Here is a 14,383-nt window from a genome sequence, read left to right on the forward strand (position 1 = left end):
CCTGACTCCTCATAATGATGTCTAGGAAATTTCAGTCGGTAACACTGACTTCTCACGTTCACTGACGGTTCTTATTTAAAAGGGGACAATGGCAGATGTTGTGCTGGGGATGTTACTGCAACTTCTTTTGATGTTGCTGAGGCAGCATCTTTACCTACGGCTACTTTGGCCCAACAGGCTGAATGATACGCTCTCACACAGGCTTGTACTTTAGCCAAGGACAGAACTGCCAATATCTATATCGACAGTAGATACGTTTTCGGAGTAGCTCATGATTTTGGAATGTTGTGGAAGCAATGTGGCTTCCCTATTTCCAGCAGAAATAAAATTTAAAATGGCCCCCGGGTTCAGGAATTATTGGATGCAACACTTTTATCCACCCTTGAGTTATTAGTAAGATTCCAGGGCATTCTAAACTGGACTCTCTGGAAGCTAAGGTAAATCACCTTGCCGAAATTTCTGCAAGGAATTCCGCCTTTAAAGGAACCACAGCAGCTAAACTTCTGTCATGGTCCAAAGGGATATTTCCTCAAGTGATACCTTGAAAACCTGGCTCGGGAAGCCCAAAAACTGGCCTCGGGAAAAGACTGGGAATTCAACGACTGTTGGTTTGATAAAAAAGAGAAAGCTCTGGTTCAGGCCAAGTAACAACCCAGTCCTACCCACTCCTCACCACTGTACATGCATTAAACCACTGGCCTAACAAAATGACAGCCTTCATGAGTCAGCACTGGTGGGGAAACACTAGCAACGCCACAGAAAGCACCTACTCATTGCTCCCCTTGTCTGAAGTACAACCCAGGGAAGTCTGACTGTACTGCTCCTGGACGTTTTAAATTGCCTGATGGAGCATTTGAGATCTGGCAAATGGATTTCATACAATTTCCTGCACTTCGTGGATGTAAGTATGTTTTAGTCATGGTATGTATGTTTTCACACTGGACTGGAGCTTGCCCTTGCAGATAGGTTACTACCTCTTCTGTGACTCAAGTGCCTTGGGAAAGATTATCCCTACCTGGAGAACTCCGCTTCAACTTCCTGATGACAGAGGAACCCATTTCACTGGCCAGGTGCTTCAAAAAGTCTGTGCTGTTTGGCCAGTTTTACACGTTCACTGCACTTACCACCCCCTACCCTCTGGTTTGGTCAAACACACTAACAGCATTATTAAGACTCAACTGGCAAAACGTGTAGAGGCCCTCCAAATACCTTGGTCAAAAGCATTGCTGTTGGTCCTTCTAAATCATAGACCCACCCCTTTTGGAACTTTTACACCCTTTGAGGTAGTCACAGGATGCCCAGTGCACTTGGCTCCTGCCTCTTTTTTTTTTTTTTTTTTTGCGGTACGCGGGCCTCTCACTGCTGTGGCCTCTCCCAGTTGCGGAGCACAGGCTCCGGACGCGCAGGCCCAGCGGCCAATGGCTCACGGGCCCAGCCGCTCCGCGGCATGCGGGATCCTCCCAGATCCGGGCACGAACCCGCATCCCCTGCATCGGCAGTCAGACCCTCAACCACTGCGCCACCAGGGAAGCCCGGCTCCTGCCTCTTTTGACCCACAACCAATAAGAAGAGAGATACTCCAATACTGCAAAGGCCTAATTGCTTCTATTAAAAATAACCATGTTTTGGTAAGCAACCTTTTCACAGTGCACTCTTGGGAGATGAAGACCTTAAACATCACACCCTGCAACCTGCAGGTTTCATCTATTGGAAAAGACATCTCCAGAAGGACTCTCTTCAACCTTGCTGGAAAGGCTGCTATCAGGTACTGCTAACCAACCCTTGTGCTGCAAAACTCCAAGGAATACAACTCTTGGATTCACATGACACACCTAAAGAAAGCACCAAACCCTGTCTGGACCTGCAAATCATCTGGTGACCTGAAAGTAAACACTTCCCTGAACTGAAGCAGACGACATCCGATGAGCCAGCTTTCCAAAGATATTCAGACTAGGCCTGTTGGAATTTTGTCACCAGACCTTTGATTACATAAGGCTTCAGATAATCTCTACCGTTTAGGATCTTGGTAAAAGACATGGACGTCAGATAAAAAGTGCCTAAGAGTTGTCCCTCCTACCCCTCCTTGTTACTTAAATATAACCTCAATAGATCTCCAATCTGTGCACTTTCCCTCTGATGTGGGACACTACACCCAGGAAACGTTCTTCCTTGTATTGAGGAACAGAAAGACCCTGAAACTGGAAAGCCTGACTCAGATTAGTGATGCTTTCAGAGATGCATCTTGATCGAAAGGGGAAGTGTAAAAACATTAATAAGAGTTGGGAGACCAGAAGGGGGAGGGCTCATGCCCTGTGATGGTAGCAGAGCCCAAAAGAAAGAAAGATCTCCTCTTCGTTCCTGACGAGGACTCGGCCAATGAAAAGCCATGGACTCTTGTTTACTATAGCCTTCCCAAATTCCTTTTCCTCTCTGTAAGAGTGTTTTCCTTTCCATTTTTGCTGGGGACTTGCACATGGCTTGCCATGGCTGCAGACCCATTCTCTGCTGATCCTGAATAAACCCATTTTTGTTGGAGAAATAACTGGAAGTCTATTTGTCTTAGGTCCACATCCCCCACCCTCACCAGCACCCCGTAGCAGACCTCTGGGCAGAACCAATGCCCATGCTCCCCGGTCACCCACACCAGCAACACGTTCAGAAAATACAGCTTAGTTTGTTCCACATGCTCATTTCATGACAGCTTGAACTGGGTGTATGTGGGGGGCTGGTGGTCCACACAGACAGGGCTCCCACTTGGGAGGGGTGAGGACTTGGGGCAGCAGTGCATCTTCCACCTGGAAACATTCAGGGACCAGAACACCCACAGCGTCTGGCTCACATGGCACCCTCCATTTCCAGAGAGCGGAAGTGGGGGCCAGCTAATAGGATAAGGCATTTCTTGGCTGGAGGGGAAGGTACTCAAGGCCCAAGAGTCTGAAAATGTCTTCCTCTGAAGCCACGTGGAGAAACGTCTTCTGCAACAGAGTGCAAGCACGAGTGCCTGGGAGCCATTCCACCACGCGGCAGCTTCCCGGAGACAGGTGTGGGGAGGAGGCTGGAAGGGCAGGCAGAGCCCAGCCCCGCGGTGGGGTGCTTCTTGAGGGCCCTGTGGGTCCCAGGTTGGAGGGCCCTGGGGCTGACGCAGACTGTGGGCCGGGCAGAGAGCCGTTTTCCCCACCCAGGCCTCCCGTCCCAGCAACACACCTGTCCCGGATCAAACAGACCATGGCTGTTCAGCCAGAGCCCTTCCGGCTCTCCTTCCAGCTGAAGCGGCGCAGCTCCCGCTCGAAACGCTGGGGAAGAGTGACTGCATCAGCAGGGCCGCCAACCCCAGACTCCAGGGTGGCCGCAGCAGCACACTCCCTACCTTGGAGCCAGTCCAGCCGAGTAGCGCAGAGGGGAACTGGCTGATGGGGGTGACCACCAGGTGGTCGGGGTGGGGCAGGGCCTCTGGGCGCCCCTACAGCATCCCCTGGGGGTTGTGGCAGGTGGAAAATGCAGAAAGTCCCCTCGAAGGCATCCATGGTGTGGCTCTGCCGGTGCAGGTGGGTGGGGTCGTCTGCCTGCCAGCTGCGCTGGTGCTGGCGGTACAGGACAAGGTCCTGGGGGAGAGCAGACATGGCCGGGCACCGCCATGTGGGGCTGGGACAGGAACCAGGATCCTGGCAGGACCGTCAGCGGGGGGAGCAGGAAGCCCCTCACCTACTTCTTCAGGCAGCACATCACTCTGGGCAGCAGCCCTGCCTCCCGGCCCTCCTGGGGGTGGGTGATGAGGAAGTCCACGTCGTGGCCCTGAGGGGGCCAGTCTGACTCTCAGCCTCCGTGTTCTCCCGAATCCCTTCAGTGAGGGAAGGCCCACCTCAGTGGTCCCGCCTCAGACGCCTTCACTGGGAAGGGCCTGGAGCTGAGCCGGAGGGCGTGTGGAGCCCCCTGACCTCCGGAAGCCGCCGGTCAGCGTGACCGTGGCCCCAGGAAGGGCCTGCCCCACGGCTGCCTCCACCGCCTGCTGCAGGGTCTCCACATCTGACCGCAGGATCCGGGTGCTCAGGTCCTGGTGGTGCTGGAGTCCTGTGGGCAGCACAGCTCTCCTGACCTGCCCAGCCCGGCCCTCTCTAGCTGTCTCCCACTAGCCCCTCCTCTCCCTTAAATATCAAACGCTTATTTTGAAACAATTGTAGGCTCACATGCAGTTGAAAGAAATAACAGAGGTCCCCTGTGCCCTCTGCCCAGTTCCCCGCAGCGGTAACATCTGGCAGAACTACTGTAGGTCACACCAGAATTCTGATGCTGACACAATCAAGATACAGACTATCCCTTTCAACGCCTCGGTTTTCCCATCCAGGAAACGGGGCCGGGAGGTGATAAAGAGATGTGAAGATGGCTCTGCCGCTTAACAACACCTCGCTCTAGCCTGTGTCCACCTCCTCCCCTGTCAGAGGGATCACTGGGCCTTCCACACACACAGTTAGGAGAGGTTTACGTGAGGGAATAAACGGCCCCGGGCAGGATGCGCGCTCAGTAAGCGCTGCGGGCCTCTCCTGCAGGGAGAGAACACTGAACGGAACCGACGGATGCCACCATCACGCTCCACCGGACGCACGGCTCTGTGGTCTCATGTCCTGCTGACCGGCCAAGAGACTCTCCCAGGACCCCCAGCTGGCCTCCCCTCCCCCAGCCCCCAGGAAGATGTTCAAAGAGGCAACGAGTGCTGGGCTGTGGGGCTCCTTCAGCAGGGTCCCCGATCCAGGCCACACGGAGAGAACACAGAGTCTGCTCAACACCTGCGACCTGCTGGCCTCACGCCAAGGAGCTCACGGGATTCCCATGCTTTACAGAGAACGTAATTCAGGCTCAGAGAAGTCAAGACTCAGGGCCACGGTCTCCTACCTAGTAAGCGGCAGAGATGGGACTCAAACCCAGGCCTGACAAACTCTCAAGTTCACGTCTCTCCACCGCTCGGCACCACCTCCCACTAGCAGGCTCCTCACTGAGCCTCTCCCCGCTGAGCACAGGTCCCCACGCCATCAGCCTGTGGGCCAAGGCGCCAAGCAGCACACAAGCAAGTGTGCCCAGGGCCCGGGCTGCTCTGACATGCCCTCCCCTCTACGGAAACAGGAGTAAGGGGTACATGCCTGGTCCAGGCCCAAGTCTAACCAGGAGGTCCTGAACGGCACAGCAGCTACTCTGACCATTATCGCTCACTGAGAAGGGGCTGCACTGGGTCCTGACTCCACTGGGTCAGGAAGCCCACCAAATAAAGATGCCCGTCTTCACACTCACCCCATTCCCTGCCACACAGGCAGCCACGAGCATATGCCATGCGTCAGAGCTAAGGGCTCCATGGTGTGGGAGGCTTTCAGGCACAGGTGCTTTGGGGAAGCCCAGGGCCCAGCGCTCCCAGAGGGCTCACCTGCTCTCTGCTCTGGGGCTGCTCTCGGAGGTCGTCCAGCGTCCGTAGCCCCTCCTGGTACCACCGGTCAGCGGTCCTTAGCCCGACCCCAAAGATCTGAGTGAAGAGCTGTTCTGAGGATGAGCACAGCACACTTGGTCAGGAGCAAACTCTTACAGCGAGATGCAGATGACGACACTGATCCGTGCAAGGCGTGTCCCAGGACAGCACCACTGCAGCGTTACACAAGTGGCCTCATTAAGTCTTCGTCTGGCCGGGCAAGTGGCATCCCCACTCACATTCTTCAAGTTTAAGCAACGTGCTCAAGGCCACACAGCGAGTGCACAGGCAGGACTCAAACCCCGAGCCTGGCCTACACAGCCCACCCTCACAGGGGACGGCAGGGAAAGACCCCACGTGCTCCCTCCCCAGGCCTCGGTCCCCTCCTCGAGCAGGGTCTCTCCCCAGAACTTGTACAGTTCTAGCCTATGATTCCAACATCACCAAAGTAGGCGACCTGACAGTCCGTCCATTCACTGGGAAAACCATACCATCCCACCCAACAGCAGCTGGGACTTATTACTGTGGCTCTGCCTTTTAACAGGCAGCAAAAAGGGCAGTTAATAGCCAGGAGGTTGTTTTAGCAGGATCTGGAAGGAACAGGTTAGGGCTGGCTGGGGCTCTGTTCCAGGTTCAAACATGACAATTGCCACTGCCTGGCCACGGGTCAGCAGAGATGTCCAGGCCAGTGGAAACTAACTATGCTGCTGGAGCTGACCTCTCGTGGGGTGGCCAGCTGCCCTCACACGGGTATCCCACACCCAGGGTGGGCGCTAGCAACTCACCTGTTTCTTCCTTGACTATAGCTCGTTGGACAGGGGTGGGCACTTGCCCTAGGCCAGCCACTCAGAGCCCCTCCCCAGGGACTTCTGAAACACAAGAGCAGGCCCAGGGGAGGAAGAACAGCTGGGTGGCACTCGTGTCCCTGAGCCCCACTTCCTGCAGACCAGCTGTAGCCTGCCCTTTTGGGACTGTGCTGGCCATCCTTCCCTAGATCCCCTGAACCAAGAGCATGAACTGGATGGGAAAGATGCTGAGAATAACCTAATCATGCTGTTTATAACAGTAAACTTCTAACTGTTCACGTACTTCTCTCCTGGCCTTCTGGGACTCAGGGGTACCCCGGGGGAGGTAGCAGATGACTGTGCCCTCTCCCAGCGCTTCTCCAGCCACTAATTCCTGTGTTGCCTCCACACCCCTGAGCCCCCCACCCCCCGTCCTTTACACAGGGTTCCTCTCCCTTTTTGAAGCCCCCCCCCCCGACCAGTCGCTGATCTGACAACCTCCAGCCACAAAACCAGGGTGTCTAAGGAGCCCGACCAAGGCATCCACAAGAGCTCTGGCAGCTCCGTTATCAGACCAGAAATGGGCGGGACCAGCGGGAAGGTGCGTCGTGGACACAGGCAGGACGCCACCAAGAAAATGAGTATGTGAGGTCACAAAGGTGGAGACACTGCGAGGGTGAGCAGTCCCACAGATTTAACGGTCCCCGTGGCACCCGGAAAAAGGTTCTGTTTTGTTCAGTATGCTCTGTGTAAAATGCCAGAGCATGTGATATACTTGAGGATATGCCATCAATAGTCAAATAAGAACACATGGTGCCGAGTGATCTAGAAAATTCCCTGTGCTCAAAACAAGCTTCTCGTCCGCCTCCATCTGGCTGCCTCGTGTATATCGGGTGTCGGCTGACCTGCCAGTTCCTCAGTGAGACCTTCTCTGACCCCGGGGGGGACCCACTGCCCCCACTTTCCACCTGACATGGCATGAACCATGTGCCGTGGCTCTGGGGGAGGACCGTGGAGCTCCGTGCCCCTGCCGGGGGCTGCCCTGCGTACCTTCATGGCCTGGTACCTCTCCGAGAGCCGAACTCTCTCCACCTCCTCACACACTCCGCGTTCCAGCAGCTCCTGTGGGAGAAGACAAGGCCTGACTGGCAAGAGGAGACCTGGGTGCCCAAGGCCCAGCAGGGGGGCTTTGTGGGAGCAGGATCCCGGGGGACTTGGAAATGAAGACTGTGCCCAGGGAGCCTCCAAGCCCCTAGGGCGGGGAACGTGGGCCACCTCTCAGATAAATAGCAAGCCCTGGGATACGTAAACAACTGCTTTTAAAACATAGGTGAATTCAGCAAGACTTCATTTAAAAGCTCAAGTGGGGCTTCCCTGGTGGCGCAGTGGTTGAGAGTCCGCCTGCCGATGCAGGGGACGTGGGTTCGTGCCCTGGTCCGGGAAGATCCCACAATGCCGCGGACCGGCTGGGCCCGTGAGCCATGGCCGCTGAGCCTGCGTGTCCGGAACCTGTGCTCCGCAACGGGAGAGGCCACAACAGTGAGAGGCCCGCGTACCGCAAAAAAAAAAAAAAGCTTAAGTGAATTCAAAAGTATCTTTTCCATCGTGATATACTCGCTCAGTGGTAAGTGTACAAAAGGACAACTTCACATTTGGGGTCCTCAAATACTTCGCATTGTAAAAAGAGGTGCGCATGCTCAGGGGTCCTCTTCCACCATCCGGGACAGTCTGTGCTGGTCCAAGTGGAGCCAGCTACCAGCCTGCCGGGCTCCCAGCAGCTCCCTTGGCTGAGCCCCTTCGGTCCCCCTAGGGCAGGTGCTGTGGCCCCCATTCACACGTGAGGAATCTGAGTGAAGAGGGTGGCCGGCCACAGCTGGGCTCTGAGCCACCAAGCCACCTGCCCTTGCCAGGCCCTGAGGCCCCCTCACCTCCCCCCACCCCGCCCTGCTAAGTGCGGGGAGCACCGACCTGGACGACCCTGCACGAGCGTTCTCCAAAGTGGGCCAGGCCACGCAGCTGGCTCAGGGCTGTGACCGGGCTGGGAAGGGCCTTGAGGGCTGAGGCTGCTCTGCACAAGGAGAGTTGGCGGCACTCACTGCCGGCGAAGCCCGCGGCCTCCGCTAGCGTCTCCAGAGCCTACTGCAGGGAGGGGCCCTTGGGGAGGGGCAGGGATGGCGGGGTACCTCACCCCACCCGTCCCTCCAAGGCTGGGACAGGGGAGGGCCTGGCCCCATCCCAGGGAGGCAGGGGACCCAGGGCTCACCGAGAGGCCGGCGTGGTGGTGCGTGAGGGGTGTGGGCCGCTGGCAGGCACAGGGCAGCCTCCATGCTGGGCGTGGCGGCCCCTTCCCGCACACAGCCACCTGGGGAAGGGCAATATACAGGCTGCTTCGAGGCTGCAGGGTGGGCAGGGGCCAAGGAAGCCCCCCGGAGCCCTGCCTCTCCTGGGTGGTCACCTAGGGCTCTCGGGACAGACGGGGCCGACTCTCAGAGGGCACAACTGCCAGAGGCACGGGGCAGAGGCGGTGTCGCCCTGCAGAGGCCAGAGCGGCAGCAGTGGCACCAGCTGCCACCGCACGTGCTGTATGTGCCCCACCTCCCAGAACCCCCTCCGGCAAGTGGGCTGGGGTGCCTGTCACCCCCACTTCACAGACGGGGACACCGAGGCCTCATGGCTCACAGGCAGAGTCAGGATTTGAATGCGGGCAGCCCTGCTCTGAGCCCACACCTGCAGCCCCCAGCTGTGCTCACCCAGGAAGCACAGAGGTGGGCGGAGGCCATGAACCTCACAGCACCCCGAGGACGGCCTCCTGCTGGCCCCACTTGGGGTCACAGTCTCTCCACTTGGTAAGCAAGAAAGGCCTAAAGATGCCAAAAATAAGTGGATCTCAAGAGAGTTTGCACCAATGGTGAGAGGAGAAGCGGGAACGGCCTGGCTTCCCAGGGCCCCTTGGTGGTCCGGGCTGAGCCCTCACCGCCCACCTCATGTGAAAGACACTGAGGCACGGCTGCCGTGTCACCTGTCCCAGCTGAGCTCTGGCCTGCGCTGGGGCCTTCTCTGGGGCCCCACCCTCATCCTTCACCCAGCTCACCTCCAAGCAGTGCCGGCACTCCACAGGGACTGGCTGCCCAGCCGCCATGCTCTCCGTGAACCAGCTTACGTCTAAGAGCACTGGGCGAGTGCATCCTGGGTGAAGGGCCGCCGTCCTGCGCTCCTGCTGGCAGACGGCCTCCTCTGCTGAGATCCCCTCCATCATGACGTGTGTCACCTCTGAGCTGGGTGGAGGGAAGAAGAGGAAGTGAGGCCCAGAGCCCTTTCCCAGACCTGCCATTCTTCCTGCTGCACTCCATGCCTCCAGGCCTTTGCTGTTACTATCCCCTCTGCCTGGTGACCACCTATTCATTCTTCAGAAAGACCTCCCAACCCCTCCTCCTGGCAGACAAACATCTCCACCGCTCCAGCATCCGCAGAGCTGTGCGTGGTTCTCGGCTCTAGCTATGATGAAAAGACCAACCCTTTTCTGTGTTAACTTGTCTGTCTCCCTCTCCCCCCAACCCCAGAGGAAGGAGAGGCCAGGGGTACAGGGGCCAGGACCAGGAGGGGGTCTTCATCGAAGTGCTGGAGACAGACTGCTTGGGTTTGAACCTCAGCTCTGCCACACACTTGCTATGTGCCCTTGGGCACATCACTTATCTCTGTACTTTGACTGCCTCATCCACAGAGCAGAGATAATAACATATCTACTTTGCAGGGTTGCTGTAAAGATTAAATGAGCTAATAAGCAAAACGGCTTGGATAGTGCCCAGTACATTCTAGGCTGTGGTCATCATCCTCTCCTGAGTGGGTCTGCTGCACCCCTGGGAATGGTTAACTAAGCTTCAGGGGGACTGGCCCCTGATTCACTTGCTCTTTCAACTTCAAAACCATGGGAACCCTCCTCCCTTACTTTCAGCATTGCTTCTGTAGTGGTTTTGTTTTTGTTTGGTTTTCTTCTACTCTTTGAGCCTCACTCAAGTCACTTTCTCAGCCCTGAGGAGAGAAATCAGTTTAGCTAACAGGGCAAGATGAATCCACCTAAGGAAGGACTGTTAACCACCGCTACACTCACATGGCCCTTTATAAAGCCTCCGGCATACATTCTCTCCTTGTCCTACAGAAACACTCCTGACCCTAACTGCTAACACCCTTTTACAAAAGAGGAAATTGACAGGAAGGCTATATGACCATGAAATGCCAGGGCTAACTTGGAATCCAAACACCTCAGGTGCCCCTCCGCTCCGGGGTCAGCTGCGTGGGAGTCGTTTCAGATCTCAATATCCTCAGCAGTAAGGAAACAACATACGTGAATGTGGCTGATCAGCTGCAAAGTTCCGAGCACGGGCATCTGTGTTCAGGCCATCACGCCACTCAGCAGCATCTCCCGGCCCACCGTGCGCGACGGCATGGTGATACCTATACGGGCGTGCCACGTTCCCCGGTGAGGCGAGGCCGTGGGCGCCGGACCCGCCCCGCGCCCCTCAGAAAGGTCGGCCCTAGGAAGGTGGCCTCGCCTGGCGGCGAGCTTCGCCACGACCGCGCACCTGTAGGCGTCCAAGACGCGGAAGCCCTTGGAGAGAGCCAGGCGTGTGAGGAAGGCCCGGCGGTTGCGGCCCATGCGTGGCTCAGCCAGGTAGACAGTGACCCCAGGGAAGCGTGCCGCGGAGGAGGGGGCGGTGTCCGGGGTCCCGACCCCCGCTCGCCGCCGTTTTGGTAGCATTCGTACCCTGGCCGCGGGTGGCGCCCGGCGAAAGCAGAGAGAAGCTGGACAGAAGCCGGAAGGAAGGCGGGCGGAAGCCGCACGGATGCCGGAAGCCAGCGGGCGGAAGCCAGCGGGAGGAAGCCAGCGGGCGGAAGCCGACTGGAAGGGGAAGTGGCGCCCGGCCAATCAAGGAGGCAGGCCCCGCCCCATGCAAATTAAGTCTCTGGGCGGATTTCGCCCCCAGGGTCGTTTGGAGCGAGGTAGAGGTCCCGGGGTTCCACCTGATTGGGTGTTCCGGCCTCTCAGCGCCAGAGGCCCCTCCTCTATGCAAATACAGCCAGAGCACACGCCTTTTATTTAAATTACACTCGCGGAAAGTCCCGTCCCATCCTTGGGACCACCCGGGAGGAGAGACTGGGGTGGAGGGTAGGGGGGTCGGGTAAAAGGGGTGCGGGCAGAAGCTGGAAGGGAGGAGGCGGAGGTTAGGGAAGTCGTCCTCGGAGGCTAAGAGGGGAGATCGAGGTGGGGGTGTCCGGGGATCCGTCCTCGGCGCGTGGGGGGAGGGAGATGTTAGTGGTGGGTCCTTGGCGGGTAGGAGAGGGATCCGTTCTCAGCAGGATAGGAGTATCCGCCCCAGCCCCTGCTGTTCGCCCCTGCTATTCGCCCCCTCCGACTGGGTCGGGCTGGACCGATGGGCCCCGGAAACCTGGCGGCGCCGGGCTCCTGGATAGCGGGCCCGGGCAGATGCGCGAGTGAGCGTGCTGGTGGAGCGACCGCTTCAAACCCCTGGAAAGGGTTTTCAGTCTTTCTCAATCGAATGGCGTTAAGGACGACTGGCCGGCCATTTGGAAAAATGGAAGTTGGATCCCTCCCTTACTGTTTAACACCAAAATAAAATCCAGATGGATCAAATATTAAAATCTAAAAAAGAAAAAAAAATGTACTGGGGAGTCGATGAATGTTTTTATGGTCTAAAGTATCACAATAAACCTGAAGACACTAAAGGAAAAGAATGATAAACTTGAAGACATACAAATTTAAAATGTATTTAAACATTAAAAGGCAAACCAGGGCTTCCCTGGTGGCGTAGTGGTTGAGAATCTGCCTGCCAATGCAGGGGACACGGGTTCGAGCCCTGGGCTGGGAAGATCCCACATGCCGCGGAGCAACTAAGCCCGTGCGCCACAGCTACTGAGCCTGCGCGTCTGGAGCGAGAAAACCCGCGCACAGAAAAGAAGTCCCAACACAGCCATAAATAAATTAAAAAATAATAATAAAAAAAAAGGCAAACCAGGGGAAGAGTGTGACACATTTTGAATTTAAATCTAATTCCTGTAATTATGAAATTGTCCACGGATTAATAAGGAAAAGACGACAAGCAAGAACACCAGTAGGCAATTTACAGAGGAAACGCTACTCAAAAACATACCAGATTCCCTGACTCGTCCGATCAGGGAAGGGCAAACTTAAATGAGAGTATCTTCACTTATCGCATTATCCGACGTTTACAAAATTGATCACACATGAGGGAACTGGCAGATTGTAGGAGGGACTTTTTGGAAGCCAATTCAGCAACCATAGCCAACAAAATGAAAACAAAAATCTCACCCAGCAATTCCTTTTCCAAGATTGGTATTGTGTTGAATCCCTAGACCAGGTTGGGAAAGCTGACATCTTGACAACATCGAGTGTTCCTGTATGTCTCTCATATTTTCAGACACTCCACTTTGGAATCTCTTTGTTATGCTATGTGATCTCCTCAGTCTCCCCTGCCTGCGGCACAGGGCTGAAGCAGGCTGGTGCCTCAGCCCAGGCCTCCTCTCAGCCTCCACACCAGCTCCCGACCTGCCCTCCTGGGCCCAGGACACACACCCTGGCTGGGAGGCCTGGGATGCGGCCCCTCTCTCATTTCCTGTGCTCGTTTCTCCTCCTGCCATCTGGGAAGGGGGAGCTCCCAGGCTCTCTGTAAGGAGTCCGTGTTCCCCATCTGTGGGTTCTGCCTTTCCTCAGAGAGCAGCAGCCTATCCCCTGAAACAATTTCCATTCTTCTTGATGGCCTCTGTCTCCATCCCAGGCACCTGGGTTCTCTTTTGGGGCGGCAGAGGCAGCTTTTTTTTTTTTTTTTGCGGTACACGGGCCTCTCACCACTGTGGCCCCTCCCGTTGCGGAGCACAGGCTCCGGACGCTCAGGCTCAGCGGCCATGGCTCACGGGCCCAGCCGCCCTGCAGCATGTGGGATCTTCCCGGACCGTGGCACGAACCCGTGTCCCCTGCAACGGCAGGCGGACTCCCAACCACTGCGCCACCAGGGAAGCCCCAGAGGCAGCTTTTAATGACCCATCGCACCTGAATACTTAAAATACTGGGCAACTTGCAAAAATGAGGATTTCCACAGGCCCAGGGAAGTTTTGTGAGGGGTGATCCTCAGTGCCCACTGAGTGGAGGCCTGGGCACAGGTGGGCAAAGCCACAGCATCGATGGTTGGCGTGCTCCTCTCCTCCCCTCCCTGGACCACCAGGTCACTGTCCATCCAGCTGGGAAGCGGAGACCTCAGCCCTCTATCTCCGATAAACCTGGCTTGGGGTTCCCAAATGTCTAAGTCCCCAGCTCCCTGCTGCCCACGCTGAGACCACCCCCCCCCAAAAAAAGTCAGAGGCTGCACAGGTGATCTCCTGGCTGGGCCCTCTCGGCGGCCCTGAGGGTGGCAGTCCTCCCTTGTGTTCTGCACTGTGCTTTCTCATGCTGTGTTTTGGATTAGTTTTACCCAGATGTATGAGCTCGCATCTTTCCAAGATGAATCTCATCTAGCTATTTCCTGTTCCCACTTCCAGTTCAGAAAAGGCCCCTGGGGGTGATTTTTCAGTCCTCGTGACCTTCATAAAACCTCCCCATGGAGCACCGTCTTTGAAGTCCGCTTCAGTGCTGTTGGCGCCTGTCCTTGGCCTGTGGGGCCGGGACTCTGCCTGGCTCTGAGGCCCAACCCCCCACCGATTCCCGTCTCCTGCGGGTTACTTGCCAGCTGCATTCCAGAGGGTGTGCGGTCAGCCTGCTGATGCTGTCAGACTGGAGCTCCTGAGGACCACTGGCCCAAAGTTCTGACCTCTAGTGCCACTCCCTGGACCTTCCTGAGCTACCCACTGCATCACTGTGGGTTTGGGCTATCTGGTGCATCAGTCTGCCCAGGCTGACAGAACAAAATACCACAGACAGGGCAGCCAAAACAAAAGAAACATTTCTTATTATTCTAGAGGCCGGAAATCCAGGATTAGGATGCTGGCAGGCAGCTTTCATTCTGAGGCCTTCTCTCTTGGCTTGTAGACGGCCACCGTCTCTCTGTGTGCCTACACGATCTCTTTGTGTGCTCGTGGAGAGGGAGAGAAAGAGATCTCTTCCTCTTCTTATAAGGCCACC

General features: G+C 56.5%; 1 protein-coding gene across 4 annotated transcripts in view; it reads right to left on the reverse strand.

Annotated features, from left to right (window-relative positions):
- The window catches only part of LOC115860926 (cytochrome c oxidase assembly factor 1 homolog), a 242,806-nt gene extending 231,749 nt beyond the window's left edge, over positions 1-11,057 (reverse strand). For all 4 annotated transcript variants that reach the window (XR_009565157.1, XR_009565156.1, XM_060304850.1 and 1 more), the window contains exons 1-6: positions 10,815-11,057; positions 10,577-10,686; positions 9,326-9,504; positions 8,498-8,596; positions 7,285-7,356; positions 5,411-5,518 (exon numbers count right to left, since the gene is read on the reverse strand). Coding sequence is in view for 2 of the 4 variants with exons in the window: in XM_060304850.1 (XP_060160833.1) it covers positions 5,411-5,518; positions 7,285-7,356; positions 8,498-8,596; positions 9,326-9,504; positions 10,577-10,686; positions 10,815-10,990 (744 nt within the window). In the remaining 2 variants the exon portion in view is untranslated. The remainder of the gene's footprint in view (positions 1-5,410; positions 5,519-7,284; positions 7,357-8,497; positions 8,597-9,325; positions 9,505-10,576; positions 10,687-10,814) is intronic.
- Between the last annotated feature and the right edge of the window lie 3,326 nt (positions 11,058-14,383).

Source organism: Globicephala melas, chromosome 9 (assembly GCF_963455315.2).
Source record: "Globicephala melas chromosome 9, mGloMel1.2, whole genome shotgun sequence".
Classification (NCBI taxonomy): Eukaryota; Metazoa; Chordata; class Mammalia; order Artiodactyla; family Delphinidae; genus Globicephala; species Globicephala melas.